General features: G+C 37.3%; 1 protein-coding gene across 1 annotated transcript in view; it reads right to left on the reverse strand.

Annotated features, from left to right (window-relative positions):
• Positions 1 to 19,012, reverse strand: part of LOC131950325 (sodium-dependent phosphate transport protein 2B-like) — a 30,102-nt gene extending 11,090 nt beyond the window's left edge. Inside the window, exon 1 of the mRNA XM_059312432.1 lies at positions 18,142 to 19,012. Within this exon, the coding sequence (XP_059168415.1) occupies positions 18,142 to 19,012 (871 nt within the window). The remainder of the gene's footprint in view (positions 1 to 18,141) is intronic.
• Positions 19,013 to 26,852: the final 7,840 nt, after the last annotated feature.

Consider the following 26,852-nt stretch of genomic DNA (forward strand, 5'->3'; position numbering starts at 1 on the left):
AATTGTATTATACTAAACGAGCCGACCCGCGATGTATCATACGCCGCTATTTAGTTGTTGTTTTTTTTTACTTTTCAGTAATTCATAATTTGTGAATTCGACAGTACCAATGCTGCCACTGTAAATATTTGCTTTAAAATACTAAAAAATACCTCCCCCCCCCCCCACCGTGAAAGCAGCCTCCTCTTAGTAACCTCCTCTAAGTTATAATTAGTTTCAAACTAAATTATCTGCCCCTAATAGCCGTCACCAAACCCGGCTCTACGATTGTAAAATGTAAACATTTAGCGTGAACCACAGCTCACCAGACCATGTGAGGGTGGTGGGGGTGGTAGCGATAGAGAGAAAGAGAGGGGACTGCAAGGCATGCTTGTAGCTTGTTTTCTAACTTTCTCCAGAAGAGAATTATCTATATAGATTATCTGCCCCTAATAGCCGTCACTAACCCGGCTCTACTATTGTAAACATTCGGGGTTAACCACAGCTCACCTGACAGTTTCGATAGGAGGGTGGTGACTAAGCTGCTGGGTGTTTTCTATGGTCTCCATGTAAAGAATTATATGTGTATAGATACACACAAACACTCATAATTTTCTTATGCCTACACTACAACACCACATTGACATAATCATTTTACCACACTAAATTTTCCCACACTAAATTCTCCCACACTAAATTCTCCCACACTAAATTCTCCCACTGTAAAATCTCCCACACTAAATTATCCTCCATTAAATGCTCTCACACTAAATTATCCCCCCACTAATTTCTCCCACAATAAATTCTCCAAAACTAAAAATCTCCCAAATCTAAACTCGATACCAAAATAGTCTCCACCAAAATCACCCAAACATTCATTACCCCATACTAGATTCGATCACACACTTCCCCCCCCCCCCAACCCCCCCCCCCCCCCCCCCCCCACCCAACGTGAAACTAAACATTGACACAGAATATCAGTGTTAGTCCCGAGAGTGCACCAAAGTGTAACACATTTCAAAGCGGTTTGCTGTCGTCTTCTGTTTCTGTCAAAATATCTCGCGCGTAGAACTTTTTTTTTGTCAAGGGAAATAACAAACAATATTTTTTTTTTAATGGGAGGTAATCATAAAATTTAACGATAACAAGAAATGAAAAAAAGTATTAATATATATTGAAACAAAAAAAGTAAACAAACTTTAAAATTAATTATAAAAAATTTAATCACAAGAAAAATATTTAAAAAATTTGGTGATAAATAACAAAATGTTTATTACAACTCCTAATAATTGTTAGATGTTAATCCTATAATTAGTAAACACCAGTATCAACCAGCTATAATGTTAATACCAAGAAGATTAGATAAGCAGGTGGCATAACTTTCGCAATCGCGTGTACTTATATCTGAGTATTTACTTCTCGGCATTGGCTAGATCAAAGTGTAGTATCTGTTATGGATTTACACGGATCTTAGCCATTTGGTTGGCCAGCCCCTTTTAGGGCTGGCTGCCGGGGTCGAGAGGCGGTCAAATCTACTACTCTAACTCACGCAAATCTCGCCAACGACCGCTGTGGGGCTGCTCCCACACATCCCTCGAAGCGCACATGCCCTCGAGATGAGTCACCCAGTACTTGTACTGGGTGACTTCAATATACGAGTGGCTAATTTTCAACCTTCTTTTTTTTCAGACTGACGACACCCATCTAGGAGAAATCTTAGGTGGGAGGTCGGTCAAATCGCCAACAAATCGAACTCAGCTACTACGTCAAACGCAACTCAACAATTCGAACTCACCTACTACGTCACACGCAACTACCTCGATTAACAAATCGAACTCACCTAATACGTCAAGCGCATCTCCCTCGCATCCAACAAACTCACTACCACCATGACGATACCCACCTAGGAGAAATCTTAGGTGGGAGGCTTACGTCAAACACAAGCAAATCAACTAACTGCCTCTCAAAGACCAACTAATCAACTTACCTACGTCAAACACAAGCAAATCAACTAACTGCCTCTCAAAGACCAACTAATCAACTTACCTACGTCAAACACAAGCAAATCAACTAACTGCCTCTCAAAGACCAACTAATCAACTTACCTACGTCAAACACAAGCAAATCAACTAACTGCCTCTCAAAGACCAACTAATCAACTTACCTACGTCAAACACAAGCAAATCAACTAACTGCCTCTCAAAGACCAACTAATCAACTTACCTACGTCAAACACAAGCAAATCAACTAACTGCCTCTCAAAGACCAACTAATCAACTTACCTACGTCAAACACAAGCAAATCAACCAACTGCCTCTCAATGACCAACTAATCAACTTACCTAACACTCGACACAGCGCTCATCTCGCTACCCTCTCCAAGCTCCACTCCATCGAACAATACTACCATCAAGACAACACACGAAACTCGTCGCCTCACCAACACATCGATCAACGCCTCAACCACGGAACATCCCTCACTAACACTCCCAAAGCACAACTACCAACCAAGAAGAAACCACTAACCAACCAAGATTGTATCACGTGCAAGAACAAAGGACGATAAGCGATCATGTTTTGTTTGTCATGTACTTTATGTTATTTCAAAGGAAACCAAGAAACCGGAAGTCAAGTAAATCAAGGAAACAAGAAAATATAGAAAGAAACCAGAAGTGAATCAAGAAACACAAGGAAAATAACACAAGCAAGAATTAAATTCTTTTAAATATGTATAATATTCCATGTATGTATATAACCATGCAACCTTCTCTTACTGCCTCCCTGCGCGAACAGGGTAGACAGTAAGTAAGGAATTTTATTAAACACAAGGAAAAAAAAAAAAAAAAATTTACTGAAAAAAAAAAAGTATTTACCGAAGTCTTAATTAATATGTTAGCGCAGGGTCGGCAACCTGCGGCTCCCCTGATGTCATGGTGCGGCTCTCCAGGTCCATGCACAATGATTAATAATTATTTAGTTTCATTTTCAAAATTCATAAGTACTGTAAAGAAAAACAACTTTAAATAGGATTAAAAAACTTATCAGAGAACAGTGAGAATAGGTGAGGTAGAAAGTATACGGACAGCCGCTTGGACACCAGACCCAGCCCCACAGCCGCCGTAAGAAGCACCATGGCGACTATTCCATGTTTGCCACTGCCCAAGAGCCGCCCTTTTTCGATTGTCGTTACATGGGGAATGTTATTTTATTCAGAATGCATTCCTCTACCTGTCAGTATGAATTAATTTGACCTGAGTGACGAAGTATGTTAGTTATTAGTTTCCTACGGTTGAGCTATAAGGTACTGGACTCTGGGTTCGCGTGGGGTGAAAGATAAGCCTTGTGAGAACTGAAAGACAGAAGCGACCGATACAGTAATCAAACCGGTATCCAAACCTGTTAGTCGGAGTTTGCCGTGCTGAGGCCTGCCTGGCTATGAAAGATACCTACTGAACCAGTGGAGTCCGTAAAGAAAGAAAAAAAAAGTTATTGGCTTCTAAAGTGCATTGGGATAGTCCTATAGTTATATTATTTGATTTCTAATTTTATCATAGCAGTTCTAGCTAAAACAGTTTTTGTGCGAAATTTTTTTTTCTTTTTAAATGAAATAATAAGTTCATAGTTAGTGCTATTTATTTCAAATCAAAGTCAATTGTATTTACCTAATCCTTATTAAATACCAAAATATTGGAAAAAAAAAATTATGTTAGTGGCTCTTTAAAAACTGATAATTTGTATTTTTTTTTTTTAGTTTGCATGGATTTCATCCCATTCTGTACAATAAACATAGTAAATACCAAAGAAATATGAATAACCAGTAGAGTAGTCACACACACACAAAATGTGTTGTTTTACACAGATTACATTTACATTGGTACATAATACTTTTATTTGCAATTAAAACAAGTACATCAACATCAAATTTTTTAACATAATTTTGAACACCAATAATGAAAACGAAAGGTTTTGCAAATGTACATAATGAATATTTACATGATGTCATGTATTTGATTATAAAAAAATTGCAAAGGATGACAGTAAAAGGGGTGAAGGTCAAATGAAAGTATCAGAAGTCTGGGTGGGGAGAGGAAAGGAAATTTTTCAGAGAGGGTCAATGGGACAGTGAAGCATTTTCTATGTAGGGAAACAACTTAAGTTGACTACTTGAAAGGGTTTTGTAGTGGTCGCATTGAGTTTTCAAAAGGTTGCAGTGTGAAAGATGAGGGGAAAGAGACAATATTTAGAACTTTAAATAAGTTCTGGATATTGATGTTGCGGTGGGTGGTGGGGTCGTTGGAACAGTTAAAGGGATTGTGGGGTTATCATGTCTGAGGGTAGAGGGGGAGAGAGGAGGGGGTAGATTGTTTTTATTTTTTATTAATTCAATATTTTAAACATTTAAATCAGTAATAATATAATATATTTGATAGATTTTACACAGCATCAAAGACATGAACCATGAACATCAAATGAGCACGAAGCAATACTTGAAGAGTTTTCTCGGTATTAATATTAAAGCTGGTTGATATAAGTAACTTCTAATTATTCGATTAACAACTAACAATTACTAGGAGTTGTAGTTAACATTTTGTTATGATCCACCAAAGATTTTAAATACCTTTTTTGTATTTTAATTTTTTATAATTTATACTAATGTTTGTTTACTTGTTTTTGCTTAAAAATATATTATTTTTTTTTCCATTTCATATTATCGTTTAATTTTATAATTCCCACCCTTGAAAAAACTCAATATTTGTTTTCTCCCTTAACAAAAAAGTTCCACGCGTGAGATATTTTGACTCAAACAAAAAACGAGGGGCAAACCGCTGTTAACTGTTACACCATGGTGTACTCTCGTGACTAACACTAATATTCTGTGTCAGCGTTTATTCCATGTGGAATGGGGGGGAGTGTGTGATGGAATCTAGTGAGGGGGAGTTGAGTGGGAGAATTTAGTGCGGGACAATTTTGTGTGGGAGAATTAGGTGTGGGAGTATATTGTGTTGTAGTGTAGACAAAGGAAGTTATTTGAGTGTTTGTGTGTATATAAATAAATCTACTATAAATAAATCTACGTGTGATTGGGTTTCCTGTGAAAAAGTTGAGTGCTGGCTACAGCGGCTGTGGGGCTGGGCCTGGTGCCTAAGCGGCTGTCCGTATACTTTCTACCTTACCTATTCTCACTGTTCTCTGATGAGTTTTTTTAATCCTATTAAAGTTGTTTTTCTTTACAGTATAATATTTTTATGAGTGTTGTAAATGAAACTAAATAATTATTAATCATTGGAGAGCCGCACCATGACATCAAAGGCCGCATGCGGCTCGCGATCCGCAAGTTGCCGACCCTGCGCTAACATATTAAGTGAGACTTCAGTAAATACGCATATATATATATATATATATATATATATATATATATATATATATATATATATATATATATATATATATATATATATATATATATATAAATATATATATATAAATACTTTTATTTTCAATTTTAAAACAAATATAATAACATCCCCCACCGTTTTGGTGGGTATTTACAAGGTGGTTACATTAATGTACAGGGAATAGTAAATAAATTGCTAATTTGGTGAATAAGTATATAAAATATATTGGGTTTAAAGCATTTTGGTTCAACAATTGGACAGAGGCTGGTTTGGAACATTTTGCTATTAAAAGTGAGTCAAGGTGTACTACATATGGGAGGTTATTCCAAAAAACTAAATTGGTTTACATGGATTTCATCCCTTCTTGTACAATAAACTAAGTAATAAAGAATGAATAAATAAAGGTGATACGTATATATACAACTGTTGTATGAAGAAAAGGAGCCGGACATAATTGTTTATACAATGATACCATTACAAGAAAAATTCAACTGTGTTATTCTGTTCGAATGTTACATTGTATGTGTGGGGTGGGCGGGGTCATAGCGGCATGGGTTGAAGGGGGGTAGGTTTGGTTGGGTACAGTAGGCTAGACATCAGGAGCGATGTTGCGTGACATTTTGTGTCAGTGATTGGGATGGGGCGGGTAGGGCTGGATAATTATAAGAAAAACAAACGTAGTTTGAAAAGTACTTAAAACATCGCTAAATAAAACTTCTTGGTATTAATAATATAGCTGGTTGATACTAGTGTTTTCTAATTATAGGTTTAACATTTAACAATTACTAGAAGTTGCAATTAACATATTGTTATTAATCACCAATCTTTTTAGATATTTTTCTTGTAATTTAATTTTTTATAATTAATTTTAACGTTTGTTTACTTGTTTCTGTTTCAATGTATATTAATAAATTTTCCTTTTCTTTTTAAAGTTTAATTTTATAATTACCTCCCATTAAAAAAATTATTGTTTGTTATTTCCCCTGACAAAAAAGTTCTACGCGCGAGATATTTTGACAGAAACAGAAAACGACAGCTAACCGTTGTGAGCTGTGTTACAACTTGGTGCATTCTCGGGACTAACACTAATATTCTGTGTCAATATTTAGTTCCATGTGGGGGGGGGGGGGGTGGGGGGGGGGGAAGTTTGTGATCGAATCCAGTATGTGGGAATTGAATGTTTGGGCGATTTTGGTGGAGACTATTTTTGTATCGAGTTTAGATTTGGGAGATTTTTAGTTTTGGAGAATTTGTTGTGGGAGAATTTAGTGGGGATAATTTAGTGTGGGAGATTTTAGTGTGGGGGAATTTAGTGTGGGGGAATTTAGTGTGGGAAAATTTAGTGTGGGGGAATTTAGTGTGGGAAAATGATTATGTAAATGTGGTGTTGTAGTGTAGGCAAAGGAAATCATTTGAGTGTTTGTGTGTATCTATACACATAATTCTTTACATGGAGACCATAGAAAACACCCAGCAGCTTAGCCACCACCCGCATCCCCAAACTGTCAGGTGAGCTGTGGTTCACCCCGAATGTTTACAATCGTAGAGCCGGGTTAGTGACGGCTATTAGGGGCAGATAATTTAGTATAAAACAATTCGAAACGAAGGGGAAGTAACAACTTCTGATTGACCTTTTCTTTGACTGTAAACGGCAACTTTCACTGGGCGAGTGAGGTAGACGCTGTGTATATAATTGTGTAACAAAGCTAGGATTTCGATTAACTTATCAATTTAGTTTTAAAAAAAATAAAGTTAAACTTTAAAACACGACCTGTCAATTAGGTAGATGGAGTAGAGTTCACTTGTTTATGTGACGACGCCATAAACGACTTAGTTATGTTGATTTTACTTTCCCGAAACTTCCGTAACGTACGCGACATTTTAATTTTTTAAAAATATTTATGTAGATATTAATTTGAATATTAAATTTGAATATTTAATCGTTGTTCTATAGTTAAATGTGAGGGTGTGGCCTAATTAGGGAAATGTGTGTGGGATGAATGAACATTATATTGTCGCTTTTATTTTCATTTGACGGTAATACAGGGTGTCTGGTTATATTTCAATCCTCTTTCTTTCTTTAAAAAAATATCAAGGCTATAAATGCAGCCGCCAATTTAAATATATTAAATTTTAACTCAATGTTTCAGACTTGATTTTTAATTTTTATTTTATTACAAATCGCGCTTATTCTCGTAATTTTATCGAGAGGTCTGCTAACATCTCGTGGGAAATATGGAGGTAGGGGGGGGAGGGGTAAGGAGTGGTTTTGAAATGAGATGTACACATTTTTGTGGAGCAAATTTCGTTCTGTTTGAAAATATAGGCCAGTTTTGTCGCTTGAATTAGTTGATAGGTTGTTTTTGGTTTAATTTGATGACTTATAATTTTTGATGTCTTAAGAACTTAGGTGACCTAAACTTAACTTTCTTTACTTATGATATTCAGGTGACTTCATTTTAAATTTGCTGACCTGTTATTTAAGTACGTCTTATACAAAAAAGCGCGATACTCGATATAAGAACCGGCAGATTTGCAGTTAGGTTTGATCATCTCTTTAAAAATCTTCTTGGTATTAATATTATAGAAGGTTGATACTAGTGTTTACGAATTATAGGATTAACATCTAACAATTTCTAGGAGTTGTAATAAACAATTTGTTATTACTCACCAAATAAATTTGTTAGATATGTTTCTTGTAATTTATTTTTCTGTAATTAATTTCAATGTTTGTTTACTTGTTTTTGTTTCAATTAATATTAATACTTTTTTTATTTCTTTTTATCGTTTAGTTTTATAATTACCTACCTATAAAAAAAATATTGTTTGTTGTTTCCCCTGACAAAAAAAGTTCTACGCGCGCGATATTTTTTACAGAAACAGAAGACATCAAACCGCTGTGAACTGTGTTAAGGGTCATCCATAAATGACGTCACACTCGTAGGGTGGAGGGGGGGTCCGTAATTTTGTGACGATGTGTGATGAGGGGGAGGGGGGGTTCAGATGTTGCTACGTCACATTTTTGCATTATAAAAAAGCAATGTTAGAAAACGAATTTTTAGACGTTATTACGCGTTTTAGATAACTGTTTTAATAAAGTGTAATAGTTTAGACAAGATTTTGGAAAAATAGTGATGTTTTAAAAAAATTCAACTGCAATTTTGAGGGGGGGGGGGGTTGTAGGTTGAGGTGTAACGTCATTTTAGGGGGAAGGTCTGGATTTTTGGGACGACGTGTAACGGAGGAGAGAAGGGAGGTAAAAATCGTCAAAAAAGCGTGACGTCATTTATGGATGACCCCTTATAGCTTGGTGCACTCCCGGGACTAACACTAATATTCTGTGTCAATGTTTAGTTTCACGTGGGGTGGGGGATGGGGGAAGTGTGTGATCGAATCTAGTGTGGGGGAGTTGAATGTTTGGGCGATTATGGTGGAGACTATTTTTGTATCGTGTTTAGATTTGGGAGATTTTTAGTTTTGGAGAATTTATTGTGGGAGAATTTAGTGGGGGATAATTTAGTGTGAGAGCATTTAGTGGGGGAGAATTTAGTGTGGGAGATTTTAGTGTGGGAGAATTTAGTGTGAGAGCATTTAGTGGGGGAGAATTTAGTGTGGGAGATTTTAGTGTGGGAGAATTTAGTGTGAGAGAATTTAGTGTGCGAGAATTTAGTGTGAGAGAATTCAGTGGGGGAGAATTTAGTGTGGGAGATTTTAGTGTGGGAGAATTTAGTGTGAGAGCATTTAGTGGGGGAGAATTTAGTGTGGGAGATTTTAGTGTGGGAGAATTTAGTGTGAGAGAATTTAGTGTGCGAGAATTTAGTGTGAGAGAATTCAGTGTGCGAGAATTTAGTGTAGGAGAAATTAGTGTGGGAGAAATAATTATGTGGTGTTGTAGTGTAGACTAAGGAAATCATTAGAGCGTGTATATATAAATAAATCTAAGTGTGATTGGGTTTACTGTGGGTAAGTTGAGTGGGGGTGTTTGGATTAGTGGGGAGGGGGGGTGGAGTTGTCCTTTTGGGTGTGGTTTAATCACACTCCGGATCATGTGACAGTTTGAGAGAGAGTGATGTTGTATCGTAGGGTTCTCTTGCGTAGTCAAGTAGTTGAAGTGGGCGAAATAATGTTTTTGAGGAATGTTTATTTTTCGTAATATTGCTGTGTCGAGGATTGTGGATGAGAAGAATTTGAGAGTAGTCAAGTAGTCGAAAGCTTGGTCGAGTAGTTGAAATGGGCGAAGTGAGGCTGTTGACGAGTGTTTATTTTACGAGAGTTGAGTACTCGTGAAGATGTTTGAGTAGTTGGTCATTGAGGGATGTCGAGTTGACTTGATGGTGGTTGTGACGGAGCTTCCCACCTAAGATTTCTCCTAGGTGGGTGTCGTCAGCGTAATCGTGAAGTTGTTTGTAGTGAACTAATTGTGTATCGTAGATGAGGAAGTATTGCGTAGTTGATCTTTGAGAGATGGTTAGTTGATTTGCTGGTATTTGTGACGGAACCTCCCACCTAAGATTTCTCCTAGGTCAGGGGTCGGTCCCCTTTTGAGACGAAAGAGCCAAAAGTTACAATTTACAAAATTTCCCAGTATTTAATGAGCTACTATTATTATTTTTCAAATATTCCGGTATTTGATTAGAATTAAGTAAATAAATTTAATTGTTTATTTGAAGTAAATAACGTTAAATATGAACTAATATTAATTCATAGAAAAAAAAGTTTCGCACCAAAAAGTGTTATAGCAAGCCCTGCTATGATTAAGTTAGTTATCAAATAATATACCACTTTAGAAGCCAATAACTTTGTTTTTCTTTTTTACGGACACCACTGGCTCAGGAAATGTTCCCCATAGCCAAGCAGCCCTCAACTCTGACTAGCTGGCTTAGATATAGTTTTGATAACCGAATCTGTCGCTTCTGTCCTTCGGTTCTCACAGTGCTTATCTTCCAACCTACTTGTTCCCCACAGTCCAGTATCTGGCTCCACCGTAGGAAACTAATAACTAAAATACTTCGGTAGAGTGATGCATTCTGAATAAAATAACATTCCCCATTTAACAATATTCGAAAATGTCGGCACTTCAGCAGTGGCAAGGATGGAATAGTCGAAACGGGGCTGGCTATAGCGCGGCTGTGGGGTTGGGCCTGGTGCCAGGGCGGCTGTCAGCTGTCCATTTACTTTCTACCTCACCTATTCTCACTGTTCTCTGATGAATATTTTTAAATCCTGTTTAAAGTCGTTTTACTTTAAAAGATAATATTTTTATGAGTTGAGAAAATGAAATTATATAATTATTAAACGTTTTCATGGACTCGAGATCGGCACCTTAAAATCAGGGGAGCCGCAGGTTGCCGACTCCTGTCCTAGGTGGGCGTCGTCAAGCTGAAAATTATAAAATTTGCCACTCGTACATTTGAAGCCGCCCAATACAAGTACTGGGTAACAGATTTAAATACGCGTCTCTGCTTGTCACAATGAACATATATAAACAGTTTTCTTGGTATTAATATTACAGCTGGTTGATACTATTGACTACTTATTATTGGATTAGCAACTAACAATTACTAGGAGTTGTAATTAACATTTTGTAATTACTCACCAAACGTTTTACATAATTTCCTTGTTATTTAATTTTTTTATAATTAATACTAACGTTTGTTTACTTCTCTTTTTTCAGTATAAATTAACATTTTTGTCTTTCCATTTTATCGGTTAATTTAATAATTAGCTCCCGTTAAAAAAAAAACATTGTTTGTTATTTCCCCTGACAAAAAAGTTCTACGCGCGAGGTACTTTGACCCAAACAAAAGACGACAGCAAACCGCTGTGAACTGTGTTACACCTTGGTGCACTCTCGGGACTAACATTAATATTCTGTGGGCATTTCACCCCCACTTCACCCCACCCCCGCCTCTCCCTAATTCTTCAGCAGGTCTTAACATAAAAAAAATTACCAATCGATCTCTAGAGGGTATCGCACGGGTACACGGATTAGCGCGGCGTGAGTACACCCCAGTAGCACGTGCATCAATCATTGACCAGCCGGGTGAGAAACACAATCAGCGCGGTGGTAACAAGGTCGGTAACCGGATCTGTTTGACACGTGGTAAGATAGCCGGACCCGGTAGCCGGAACACTTAGCCGGACCTGTTAGCCGGACCACTGAGTTAGCCGGACCACTGAGTATCGGACCACTGATTTAGCCGGACCCGTAAGCCGGATCAGAGATTTTTGCCGGACCACTGGTTTTGCCGGACCAATGCGTTGGCCGGAATACTGACTTCGCCGGACCGCTAAGCTAACCGCGCCACTGATTTAACCGGACCCTTGAAAACTAGACCATAATTAGCCCACTAGTAAACCGGACCACGGAACAAAATAACTTTTCTCTTAGCAGCCGTCACGTGATACCCGTCTCCCAGCATCAATGATGCATGTGTTCATAAGCCGTGGGCGCCATGTTTCTTGTCGTGACGTCACACATCATGGAGGTAACCTCTGATCAAAATCCCCCCCTACCCGAACAAGAGAGTAGAGATGGCTTACAGTAATGTTATATAGGGATTATGGCCGAGCCTGAGGGAATGATCTGTTTCAGCTGTCTCTTGTAGCTTTCTATAATTCATGATATTGTGGTTCTGTCAATAAAACAGCAACATGGGATCTATAAATAGCCAGATCTAGATCGTGTACAGTGAAAGAATCGACATACTTTAATGCGTTTTTTATAGAAATATTGGGGGGGGGGGCGGATTTGCAGATATAGATTTGTCGTTATCTCTTCTTAATCTTAATATTTGTTCTTAAATGTAACATTGCATATTGAACACGGAAGACGAACTGCATTCGTGTATAATTGAGCAAGATTGTATTACTTTAGTAAGTAAGAAACTAGTAGATACTAAGCATAGTTTAAGATTTTAATAAAATTCCCTATCCATTCAGGAAGTATTTTTATCAACTAACCAAAGTTTCACGACGACTAGATGAAAGGTGCAGCCATACACAAACGGCACACACACAGACACACACAGCCACACACACACACAGAGACACACACAGACACACACACACTTACAACACACATACTTTCATTTTTATGTGTATAGACTACACGACCCGAAACCCTATTTAGCTAATTAAGTCGAGATGTCTGACCAAGTCTAATTTACCTAATTGACTAATTACTCGACATTAGACAATTCTCGTCGCGAACCTTACACTACACTCCCGTTCGCGTACGCGCCAAGATGGCCGTCAGTCGTTAGTAGAGCTCTTGATCCAAAGTCAACAAGTTTTTGACCAGATTTTTGTCGCGCGGTGGCCTAGGTCACCTGAGTGATGACGTGTCACACAATATGATGACGTATCACACAATATGATGACGTTTCTCACACGAGGCTCGCGTGCACGGATTCACGTGATAACCTGGCGGTTAAGTTGTCTGACGTCACGTAACGGAACTTATAAGGTACCGAAAGAAATTTCGCTCGTACAAAAACAAATTTCCTGCGGCCAATCAATGTTCACTAATATTTAATCTTCATGACCGGCGAGTGTGTTTTCGACCACACCCAATCAATATACCTGCATATCAAAGCATTTCTATTTATGCCTTGCTTGTTCAAATCTCAAATCATTGTTTTATGTCGCATTGGTGGCATTTCCATTTAAAAAAAAAAATCAATTATTATTGGTTTGTTTTATTTAAGCGGGATAATTAGAGTTTTAGGGGGCAGTTTTAGAAGAGAAACTTGAGTAGGTTTTTTTTTAAACTTTGACATTTTAAAATTTTGCCTGTTTGCAAAAAACAAATATTATGATAACCATTCGTCCCGATTGGGAGCAAGGCGGGTTTCTTTCAGAATTTTTTTTCTCCCGGAGGCGTGCATTTAAAGTTTCCGTTCTGTGTACATGAAAGTATATATTTTCTGCATACAATTTGATATCTATTTTATTTTGGGGGAGGGGGTGGCGGGGGTGCTAAAGAGGACTCCCCCCCGCCCCCCCCCCCCTTCTGTGAGATACATGAAAGAAACAACTAGACTAACTCGAGCCATCTAAATGTGTGCGTGAGTGCGGCGTATCAGGAAAATATATTCTTACTGATAATGTTTACCTACGCAAGTGTATAAAAATCACAACTGATCTACATCGTGTATAGATTGATAAATCGATATCCGTTCACAACAAACTAGGTTCGGCTGACCCTAAGCTATTTGGTATAACGGTAGGTAGCAGCTTCCCCCCCCCACCCCACACCCACCTCCTACTCCTCTCACGACTTGTGTCTACCCTGAGCTAATGACCAGTTCCTGGGCTAACAACAGAACTTAAGCGTTATTGCTGTCTGGAATTGTTGCTGATTGGTTGGTATTTTTAGACAAGACGTTTGATTAGACCAGGTCGTAAATGGACGGTTAAGAGATCGAAAAATGGACAAAATCTACACTGCTCGAGAAATGGACAATTTGAATTTTCGCCTGCTGAAAAGTTGACAAATAAAAAATCACTTGCTGAGAATTGTGCATAATAAATATCACTAGCTGAGAAGTATACTAAAAATATCATTAACTGAGGAATGGATAAATATTAGTATAGCCGGTTGAGAGAAGGACAAATATAAGTATTGCCGGCTGAGAAAAGGACAAATATAAGTATCGCCGGCTGAGAAAAGGACAAATATAAGTATCGCCGGCTGATAAAAGGACAAATATAAGTATCGCCGGCTTAGAAAAGGACAAATATAGGTATCGCCGGCTGAGAAAAGGACAAATATAGGTATCGCCGGCTGAGAAAAGGACAAATATAAGTATCGCCCGCTGATATAAGCACAAATATAAGTATCGCCGGCTTCGAAAAGGACAAGTATAAGTATTGCCGGCTGAGAAAAGGACAAATATAAGTATCGCCGACTGAGAAAATGACAAATATAACTATTGCCGGATGAAAAAAGGGCAAATTAAAATATCACTTGCTCAGAAATGGACAAATAGCAGCTTTACTAACCCAGAATCTGACAAAGTAAAACGACAACTCCTAGAATCAATGCTGTAACCTACATACCGACAAACCTGTGAAGTACCAGTAACCGGAAATGGAATACTCTAGAAACCAGTCTGAGATCAAAGACTGGCCTCACCATGCTCTTAATTGCTAGTGTTTATTATATTTAAAGACAAGTATTTAGATGTGTAATAAATTCTAGAAACGTATGACATAAACTTAGGGAGAGAATGTAGTGTCTAAGTGCCCATTTCCAACGTTACATTTTGAGCTCAGATTTAATGTATTGTGATCCAATTTACACTTCAATCTATTTTTACAAGCTTTTATTTAACTCACTTCCTCTGTCTGTCGTAAGTCTGTCTTGACGGAAACGCAGGAGTGAAAATTCGGACAGTTCTACTTGACCGACACGATTCACAGTTGGCACGTGGGTCAAGACATGAAGACAATGCAATCTGAAACTAAATTTGACTTAATTGGATGCCTAATTGATTTTTTATGAATTAATTAAAATTTGGACCGAATTAGTAGGCATGTCTAGCCAACCACACCACACGCGTCATCAATAGCTGCGCCATCACGACCACGTAATGGCTGCGTTCAAAAACCATTGCGCGCCTACTGAACGTGATATTCAGTAGGCGCGCAATGGTTTTTACAAGCTTTTATTTAACTCACTTCCTCTGTCTGTCGTAAGTCTGTCTTGACGGAAACGCAGGAGTGAAAATTCGGACAGTTCTACTTGACCGACACGATTCACAGTTGGCACGTGGGTCAAGACATGAAGACAATGCAATCTGAAACTAAATTTGACTTAATTGGATGCCTAATTGATTTTTTATGAATTAATTAAAATTTGGACCGAATTAGTAGGCATGTCTAGCCAACCACACCACACGCGTCATCAATAGCTGCGCCATCACGACCACGTAATGGCTGCGTTCAAAAACCATTGCGCGCCTACTGAACGTGATATTCAGTAGGCGCGCAATGGTTTTTAGTCATGTAACTCTATTGTAGATAAAACATGTAAAGTACTGAAAAAAAATTCATAAAAAACGTTTTAATAACAAGCTTTTATGTAATGATGCACTAAAAAGTAGAAAATAAATTATAGACTACTATTTAAATAACTATAAAGAAAAGCGTGGGTCTCTTCTCAAATATTAGTAAAGGTATAAAATAGGTACTAAAGTGCCCCACGCTTTTCTTTATAGTTATTTAAATAGTAGTCTATAATTTATTTTCTACTTTTTAGTGCATCATTACATAAAAGCTTGTTATTAAAACGTTTTTTATGAATTTTTTTTACAAGCTTTTATTTAACTCACTTCCTCGTCAGTCGACAGTCTGTCTGTCTAGACGGAAACGCAGGAGTGAAAATTCGGACAGTTCTACTTGACCGACACGATTCACAGTTGGCACATGGGTCAAGACATGAAGACAATGCAATCTGAAACTAAATTTGACTTAATTGGATGCCTAATTGATTTTTTATGAATTAATTAAAATTTGGACCGAATTAGTAGGCATGTCTAGCCAACCACACCACACGCGTCATCAATAGCTGCGCCATCACGACCACGTAATGGCTGCGTTCAAAAACCATTGCGCGACTACTGAACGTGATATTCAGAAGGCGCGCAATGGTTTTTAGTCATGTAACTCTATTGTAGATAAAACATGTAAAGTACTGAAAAAAAAATTCATAAAAAACGTTTTAATAACAAGCTTTTATGTAATGATGCACTAAAAAGTAGAAAATAAATTATAGACTACTATTTAAATAACTATAAAGAAAAGCGTGGGTGTCTTCCTTAACATTAGTAAAGGTATCCAATAGATACTAAAGTGACCCACGCTTTTCTTTATAGTTATTTAAATAGTAGTCTATAATTTATTTTCTACTTTTTAGTGCATCATTACATAAAAGCTTGTTATTAAAACGTTTTTTATGAATTTTTTTTGTATCTATCTATGTTTTTTATCAAGAGAAGTTTTTTTTTTTTTTTTTTAATTCATGATAGAATTGGGAATTCCCTGAAACCTTTTAACTTCAAATTCTCAAAAAAATGAAAGAAAAATTTCTAGAAAGAAAAAAAAACGTTATTCTGGTTTCAGTAGGAAATATATCTATGTAAAATGTAAAATCTAAATATATCTATGTAAAATAGATTTTACCGAAAGAAAAGAATGGAATTCGCGACAATTTACCTTGTGTTTTTTGTTTTTTTTTATGTCAATGGTTTACCATCGGTGTAAGCTTTCGCACAATAAACATAGCTATTTATAGAGCTGAATGGACATGACGAATATTTCGCTGTAAAGCCCGGGTTTCGATACCGGGACTTCCAAGGCGTCAAGCGTGCCTTCTACTGCTAGACCACGCCATTCCACGTACATACATGGTTATAAATTGATAATAATATTGTTATTTATATTCGATTATGATAGTTTTCTTACAAAGGTTAAACTGTTAAGTTTGTGTAAGTTTTCATTAAAATTTCCTGTTTAAGTTATAGGACAATATCCTTATGGGGCGAAAAACGATCACATTTATTGTGTCTCGTCTTTTTAGTCTTTTTTTTTTCAAAATCATATTTTATAAAATCGTTGAGGTGTTTACTCGTGTATTTATTCGTGGGATCTATGACAATCGCACGTGAGACACCTACACGAATGCCGTTTGTCTGGAGGTCTTTGGTCCTTAGGTCGTTTGTCCACAGGTCGTTGTCCCAAATGGACGTTTCTCCTTTTGCCCGAGTGGGACAAATGACCAAATGGACGGGCAAATTTCTATCCCGGTATTCGCCTGGAACACTGACCAAGATCGATTGTATTTATCGTAAATCGGTCAATGACCTTCACATGTCTGATGTAGAAAACCCTGAAAAAAATAATTGCAACAAGAACGTTGATAGATATAAGGACAAATTCATGTCACGTGACCAGCCACCCACTCACCCCACGCACGCACTACAATAGCCTATGATATATATATATATATATACATATATATATATATATATATATATATATATATATATATATATATATATATATATAGGCACCAACTCTCGGCTTTTAAAAAAACGACGTTGTAAAAACAACAAATCTCTGGAATTAATGGAATATGCAGACATACGGAGCAATTATTTACCAAATCGATGGGAGATAATAAAATCTATACACCGGTCAGCATAATTGGTCCACTTCACTCCCCTTGTTAAGCTTGGAAGATTCGTCGAAGTCAATGACCTCTTATCAAATGGATATCGCTGGTACATTTGTGTGATGTGTGGTGTGTGAGTGTGTGTGAGCGTGTGTGTGGAGATGGGGGAGGGGCAATCACTGGGTTAGTGAGTTTCATAGCAGAGGTTCTAAGGCAGTTACTGGTGTACCTAGGGGTACTAGGAGTATATTTCATTTGAGGGCAGGGGAAGAGGGTGTGGAAGGATGTGTGTGTTATGGTTTAGTAGCCGTTTGTACCCGTTACACGTGAATTATCGGTCTATATATTTTTGATGGTATACATTTTAAGAAGAATATTTTATAAATTAGTAATTGGTCAAATCGCAATGTGGTTTACTACAGGTTTAACGATATTAGTGACAAAGCAAAGAGATGACTAAATAGCTAAAAGTCCGACACATTTAAAAATAACATAGGCTACAAATAAAGTTTCATGCCTATCGGATGAACGGTGTCACTGCAATTCACTTTTATTATTTTTATATACCGTATATAGAGAAAAATCGGACCCTCCCGTGGCGCCGCCCTTGCGGACTCTCCGTTAGCTTGTCTGTCTGACGTGGCACCAGTGTATATCTTCTCGGTAGAGTCTGTCTGGAATCGTTTGCAGAAGAAGACTTTCTGCATGGCGCGATCATAGGGTTCTAAAGACCGTAGCGGCTGGGGTAGGAACATCCAGTCTTGGAGCTTTCTGGGCAGGCTCTGGGGACGTTTAGCCTGCAAGCATTTGATGACGACGATGATGATGAAGAGAAGGCAGACTGGCCCGAGGACGCCGAGGAGGACGTACCAGCCCGGGATGGAGAGAGCGAAGACTAGGGCGGGGAAGAGGAAGAACATGAGGAGGATGTAGACGATGGCGAACCAGCGGTACTCGGCCGTGCAGTTGCCTAGAAATTTGGCAAGCGGGATGGGGAAGCGGAGGTAGGGGATGGGGTAGAACAGGAGGATGCCGGTGATGTTGAAGAAGAGGTGGCAGAAGGCTGCTTGTAACGAGTTTCTGAGGACGTCCGTGTTGGCTAAGGCTGAGAGAATCGCCGTGGTCGTGGTGCCGATGTTTGACCCCAGGGTCAAAGGGTACATCCGGTCGAGTTCGATGACCCCGATGCCGACGAGCGGGGTGAGGGTGGAGGTGAAGATGGAGGAGCTCTGGACGATGATGGTCAACCCGGCGCCGATGATGATGGCGAGGTATCCGGTGAGGTAGCCCAGCGGTCCGGGAAAGTCCGCGTTGATGAATTTTTTGATGATGAGAGCGATGGGGCCTTGGAGAAAGGAGTGCAGCAGTTTGACAATGGCGACCAGACTCAGGCAGAGAATTGTAAGGGAGATAACCAGCATGATTGCTCCAATAGTTTTGTCATTTAATGTGGAGTACATTCCCTTGAATAAAACTCACCTAAAGGTTAAATATAATAAATCATATATTACAAAGATCAGAATTGCATTTAAGAATCAATATTAGTTAATTGTGTAGAAAACATTTTTATAATATATTTTCTATTTATATAAAAAAACGGGATTTTCGTGAAATATAATAAAATATTATAAATATCTTTAAAAACATAACAGGTAGGTTTAAATGTAAAGCTTTTTTTTTTAAATTGTTAGTTTTTCTTGTAGTGACTTCGCTATACTAACCGAGAGTCCAAGTCAGAATTCCAGTTTTATATTATTTGTCTACATTTTAAAGTTGTTTTTTTTTGGAGTGCTGTTTTTAAAGATGCTAATCAAAGTTAAAACTTTGACCGGTAAAGAGATTGAAATTGACATTGAACCAACAGACAAGGTTGAAAGAATGAAAGAACGAGTGGTAGAAAATGAAGGCATTACACCTCAACAGCAGCGACTTATTTTCAGTGGCAAACAAATGAATGATGAAAAAACAGCAAGTGATTATAAAGTGGCTGGAGGATCTGTCTTACATCTTGTACTTGCACTAAGAGGAGGATGTCTCTAAAAAATGAAAGAAATGTTTAACAAATAAATTTAAAATAAAATGCTTCATCAGTCACAGAATTTAATGTTCAAACAAGATTTGGTTGCTTTAAAATGATCCTTAAAATGGTAAGTTTTTAGTACTGCACTTTGGAACTGTTAAAATGTAAAAAAAAAAAAAAAAACCTTTTTTTTTTTACCTCAAGCCACCATGATTTCTTTAGAAAAAGATTTTATACAGTACAAAAACGTCTAAACTGGCTATTAAATGATGTAATATAGACTGTACAAAATATTTTTGAACTTTTTTTATTGAATGGATGACTACATTATTATAAACACAATTATTATTTATTTTCTTCTGTTTTATATACGGGGTTATCCATAAATGACGTCACACTCGTAGGGGGGAGGGGGGGGTCCGTAATTTTGTGACGATGTGTGATGAGGGAGAGGGGGGGGATCGGATGTTGCGACGTCACATTTTTGCATTATAAAAAAGCAATGTTAGAAAACGAATTTTTAGACGTTTTTTCGCGTTTTAGATAACTGTTTTAATAAATTGTAATAGTTTAGACAAGATTTTGGAAAAATATCGATGTTTAAAAAAAATTCAACTGCAATTTTGAGGGGGGTTGTAGGTTGAGGTGTGACGTCATTTTAGGGGGGGGGGGTCTGGCTTTTTGTGACGACGTGTGACGGAGGGGAGGGGGGAGGTAAAAATCGTCAAAAAAGCGTGACGTCATTTATGGATGACCCCTACTGACAAAAAGTATTGATAAAAAAGAAAAATATTTTCCAATTACTTTATAAGAACTAAAACTATCAAAACAAGAAAGAATTTTATGCTCACAAATTCCAGAAATGAATTAATTATAAAATTTTCACATTTATTTAGCTCTCAATACATCACCTTGTAATGATTTATTCATCACAAACTAGAAATAAATATAATACAGAAAACCTTTTTCTTATTAGGTACGATAAGATAATATTGAAGTGATTGTTTGTTTGTTTATTTTTGCTTATTTTCCTTTTAAATGTTTCATTTAACTGTATAAATGACTGTTTAAATTTAAAAAAAAAATAATTAAATGTTAATTTCATATAGATAAATACCCAACCTTACGATAACCTTAGCCCAGGGGTCGGCAGCCTTTAGAGATGGAAGAGCCTAAAGTTACAATTTACAAACTATCCCAGTTGTTTAACTTTTTTTTCTCTTTATTTACGGACACCACTGGTTCAGTAGGTATCTTTCATAGCTAGGCGGGCCTCAGCACGGCAAACTCCGACTAACTTGTTTGAATATCGGTTTGATTACTGTATCGGTCGCTTCTGTCTTTCGGTTCTCACAAGGCTTATCTTTCACCCCAAACGAACCCAGAGTCCAGTACCTTATAGCTCAACCGTAGTAAACTAATAACTAACATACTACGTCACTCAGGTCAAATTAATGCATACTGACATGTAGAGAAATGCATTCTGTATAAAATAACATTCCCCATGTAACGACAATCGAAAATGGCTGCTCTTGGGCAGTGGCAAACATGGAATAGTCGCCACGGGGCTGGCTACAGCGCGGCTGTGGGGCTGGGCCTGGTGCCCAAGCGGCTGCCCGTATACTTTCTACCTTACCTATTCTCACTGTTCTCTGATGAGTTTTTTAATCCTATTTAAAGTTGTTTTTCTTTACAGTATAATATTTTTATGAGTTTTAAAAATGAAACTATACAATTATTAATCATTGTGCATGGAACTGGAGAGCCGCACAATGACATCAATGGAGAAGCATGCGAGCCGCAAATTGCCGACCCCTGCCCTAACATATTATGTGAGGCTTCATTATTTTTTTTTCTTTCCTTTTTTTCTTTTCTGTGAGACTTGTTCAGTAAATATTTTTTTTTTTTTTGTGCCGTTTGGCGTTTAATATTGTTCCTTCCACAAGTGGATAGGTTGCATGTTAAAAAATTACAATGTGATACATAGTATAACATTAAAAAGATTTACAATGTCTTAATATTCCTTCTGATTTCTTTGTTCCATGTTTCTTTGTTCCGATTTCTTGGTTCCATTTGTTTCTTTCTTGATTTTGTTTCCGGTTTGCTATGACATAAAGTACAGGACAGTACAAACATGATCGCTTCTCTGTTTTTTGGCCTTTCTTCTTTTGCTTGATACGCTCTTGGTTTGATAGTGGTTTATTCTTTGTTGGTAGTTGTACTTGGTTAGAGTGAGTTTGGTGTCTTGTCGTTGATGGTGAAGTTGGTCGAATAGTGTAGAACTTGCGTTGAGGTGAGGCATGATGCGCATGGTGGTAGAGTTGTTCGATGAATTGAAGCTTGGGGAGATGAGTTGGGTGGGTTCTTGTGTTGAGAGATCTATCGAGGTGAGTTGCTTTGAAATATTGTTCATTGTGGTTTGAGGAGGAGTAACGTTGTGACTTAGTCGAGTACTTGAGTTGGGGGAGGTGACGTTGAAGAGTGAAGTTTGCTGATGTTGCTGAGTCGATGGTTTTGAGCTTGGTGAAGTGATGAGGTGGGCGAGATAGAGCTGTTGGCGATTGTTTATTTTGCGTAGATGATCTTGAGCGATGGTTAGTTGATTTGCTAGTGTTTTGACGGAAGCTTCCCACCTAAGATTTCTCCTAGGTGGATGTCGTCAGAGTGTTAGTGAGTTTGTTGGGAGCGTGGTAGATACGTTTGACGTAGTAGATGAGTTCGATTTCTTGAGCGAGGTAGTTACATAAATAATAGCTAGCCATCAGATACAGAAATATTAGCCTAGTTTATAGAATTTTCTTGGTATTAATATTAAAGCTGGTTGCTATAGGTGACTTCTAATTATTCGATCAACAATTACCAATTACTATGTGTGGAAATTAAGATTTTGTTATTAATCATCAAAGATTTTAAAATATATTTTTGTAATTTAATTTTCTATAATTTACACTAACGTTAGTTTACTTGTTTTTGCATGAAATATATTATTATTTTCTTCATTTCTTTTTATCGTTTAATTTGATAATATCCTCCCTTTAAAAAAAAACAGTGTTAGTTTTCTCCCCTAACAAAATAGCTCCATGCGCGAGATATTTTGTCTTAAACAAAAGACGAGGGCAAACCGCTGTGAACTGTGTTACACCATGGTACACTCTCGGGACTAACACTAATATTCTGTGTCAATGTAGGGTGGGGGGGGAGGTGTGTGATGGAATCTAATATGGGGGTTTTGAATGTTTTGGTGATTTTGGTGGAGACTATTTTTGTATCGAGTTTAGATTTGGGAGATTGTGAGATCATTAAGGTGTGGGAGAGTTTAGTGTGGGAGAATTTAGTGTGGGAGAATTTAGTGTGGGAGAATTTAGTGTGGTGGGATTAGTGGACGCATTTTGTGTGTGGTGGGATTAGTGGACGCATTTTGTGTGTGGTGGGATTAGTGGACGCATGTTGTGTGTGGTGGGATTAGTGGAAGCTTTCAGATTTTCTTCCCAATGTTTTATTCAATACGTTACATATAGCGTATTTCCAATTCAAAGTATAATAACCTGAAATTTGCGTTTAATTGTTGCAAAAAAAATTGTTAAATTACAGGCTAAGATCTAGTAATTTCCCTTTAATGTATTAGTTTGTCTCCCTTTCTGTTCCACGTCATTATTCGTAGGAACGACGCCCATCACTTGACCTAATTTCTAGGAAAATGTCTTTAATTAGAAAAAACAATTTTTTTGGTGTGTCTGTTCTCTTTACATTTAATTGGCTTTTAGAGTGCTCACGCTTCGTGTGATGTTCGACTTACTACATCACTTTAACGAGGTCTTGTCTAAACATGTTTTCTACGTGATTTTACTTTAGGTTACGTTTATCTTATTTTAAGTCGTTACGTGACACTGACGTGATATTATCTTAACGTGATCCGATGTTAAATACTACAACGTCACTTTAAAGTAAACGTGGTGTATACAAGGCACGGCGTGATACTCTATTTAACCTGATATAACTGACGTGATCCTTACGTGGTTATCAAGTGATAAGAAATGGCCAAGAAATTTTGGGGCACAAAAATTAAATATAATTCCCAAATCGAATACAAGTTAGTCGTTTACACGACAGAGGTCTGCGTGGTCGAAAAGTCTCGAGTTCGAACCCTCGCGCAGATGAGGCTCGATAGCTGGGGACAGCCGCTCTTCAAGGAGAGACAACTCCAAAATCAAACAACTGCTGTCTTGTAGTTTGTTCTTGGTTAGACAAAGGGTATGGAAGCAAATCCGAAAAGAAAAGCCGGCTGAAATCGGAGTCAATGGCCTATCTGGCGTATAACCAGTTGACACGTATACTTAATTATGCTGGAGGGGATACCTTCCCACATTAAAATTAAGAACGAAGAAGAAAAGAAGGTACACACGATAAATCACAAGGACCTTTCTTCATACTTAAATAAACCTAACAAAACTTCAACCTAACATAATACTAACATGAACCTACTATAAACTAACATAAACCTAACTTGAAGATAGCACGTGGCTAATATGAAATTATAATCTAAGTCAAACATAACATGAACCTAATTTGAACCTAGTTTGAACCTACACATGGCCTAAAAGCGGAGTTAACATAAACCTAACATGAAGTTGTTATGAACTTACCTGAATGCTAGCAAGTTGCTTAATTTTACACCTTAATTGAACGTAACACAAATTACTAAATTGCACTCGATATTAAAGTAACAAGAACCTAACTTGAATTAATCGTAAACCTAACATGAACCTAACACAAACCTAACATAAACCTAACGTGAACCCTACATAAACTTATGAACCTAGCATAAATCTTTAAACCTTACATAAACATATGCACCTAACATAAATATATAAACCTAATATAAACCTATGAACATAACATAAACCAAACATAAACCTAAAAAAAACTATAAACTTAACATAAACCTATAAACCTTACATAAACCTACTATGAGCCTAACAGGAACCTAACATATACATTTGAACCTAACATAAACCTTTGAACCTAACATATTCCTTTGAACTTAACATAAACCTTTAAATCTATCATGAACCTAACATATACCTTTAAACCTAACATAAACCTATCAACCTAACATAAACCTATCAACCTAACATAAACCTATCAACCTAACATAAACCTATCAACCTGATATAAGCCTAACATAAACCTATGAACATAACATAAACCTATGAACCTAACATGAACCTGACATAAACTTATCATAAACCTATCATGAACCTAACATAAACCTATCAACATAACATAAAACTATCAACCAGACATAAGCCTTACATAAACCTATGAACATAACATAAACCTATGATTTATAAATATAATGCTGTGTATAATAGCACAGGTCGTAGACATTACCTACACGTTATTACCCCTCCCTCCCATCCTGCAGTACAATCACCCCATCCCACCCCATCACCATGGTAGCCATTTCCCCATCTTCTTTGCTTGTCTATATCCTTCAGAAACAGCTTCGGATGAACAGGGCTAAATATTTGTTTGCTAAAAGTAAAGGCCCGATTTCTTCGAAAACTTTGTCGCTTAATGGCTTGGTATCCGTATTTACAATTTGTAAAGCCACAATGTTCTTAAAAATCAATATACTTATATCTATATATATATATATATATATATATATATATATATATATATATATATATATATATATATATATATATATATATATATATTTATACACGGAGTTTCCTGTAGTGGCGATTCTTGTTTTGTTAGGTAACACTGAATTGTCCAGTGTTGTGTGGATGCGCATGTTTGGCATGCTTGTTTTCTACCTGCGATGGCTATGAGAATGTTAATAGATTTGTTTTTGTAGTTGAACTTGATGTAGTGGGGGATGGTTACCGGGTTACCTGTGAAAACGGTAAAGCTTTAATTGTTGGTGTGTGGAATTTTATTGACTGATGATTCTGTTTTGCTAATTATTCTTAGAGCTTTGAGCAGGGTGCCGTTTCCAAGTGCCGGGGGAGCCCATCTTGGTGTAGCGTTGATTTTGTCCTTATGGTAGATCGTGAAGTGTAGTGAGTAAGGTCCGTATTGTTTGGTTGTGTTGTTCAGTTCCCCGTCCGTAGTTCATCAGCAAAATTTGGTGTGGGCTGATGAGTTGGCGGATGATGTGTCCACGTAGATTGGCACGGCCGTTTGCTTGAATAACTACCTGCATGACTGTACTTGGTGTTGGTTGAGTCGAGGAAAGATCAGGACTTTCATCTGCAGGCAATTCAATTGCGAGGGTTGTTGACTTCGCTGAATCTGGGGGGGTGGGGGGGGGGGGAGCTGGGATCGGGGATTTCATTGGGCTACCTGGGCAGTAGTTCGGGTGGCTCCTCTCTGGGTCTCTCGACTTAGGGAGTGCGGGAATGTGCACGGCACCTATTTTGACTTTGGTGATGGCTGCGTAGTACATGGTGATAGGAACTCATAGTTGAGGGATTGAAGTCTTTACTAAAGGGTGAAGGATTTGTTCAGCTTTAGAATTAATCCCTAAAATATAGGTTTGTCGTGGACTTGAGTAGAGGCCTAATAAACCACACAAAGCTGTCAACATAATGATTAGTAAAATATTTTCTGGGTATTAATATTAAAGCTGGTTTATATAAGTGACTTCTAGTTATTCGATTAACAACTACCAATTACTAGGTGTTGTAATTAGCATTTTGTTATTATTCATCAAAGGTTTTAAATATTTTTGTAGTATTTTAATTTTCTATAATTTATACTATAGCTTTGTTTACTTGTTTTCCTTCAAAATATATTATTATTTTTTTCTTTTCTTTTTATCGTTTAATTTTATAATTACCTCCCTTTAAACAAAAACAATGTTCGTTTTCTCCCATAACAAAATAGTTCCACGCGCGAGATATTTTGACTCAAACAAAAGAAGAAATCAAACCGCTGTGAACTGTGTTACACCTTGGTGCACTCTCGGGACTAATATTCTGTGTCAGTCTTTAGTTCCATGTGGGGGGGGGGGGGGAGGTGTGTTATGTAATCTAATACGGGGAAGTTGAATGTTTTGATGATTTTGGTGGAGACTATTTTTGTATCGAGTTTAGATTTGGGAGATTGTTGGTGTGGGAGAGTTTAGTGTGGGAGAATATAGTGTGGGAGAATATAGTATGGGAGAATTAAGTGTGGGAGAATAGAGTGTGGGAGAATATAGTGTGGGAGAATTTAGTGTGGGAGAATTAAGTGTGGGAGAATATAGTGTGGGAGAATTTAGTTTGGGA

This window comes from Physella acuta, unplaced genomic scaffold, assembly GCF_028476545.2.
Source record: "Physella acuta isolate Inbredline_101_S28 unplaced genomic scaffold, ASM2847654v3 ptg000753l, whole genome shotgun sequence".
NCBI classification, from domain to species: Eukaryota; Metazoa; Mollusca; class Gastropoda; family Physidae; genus Physella; species Physella acuta.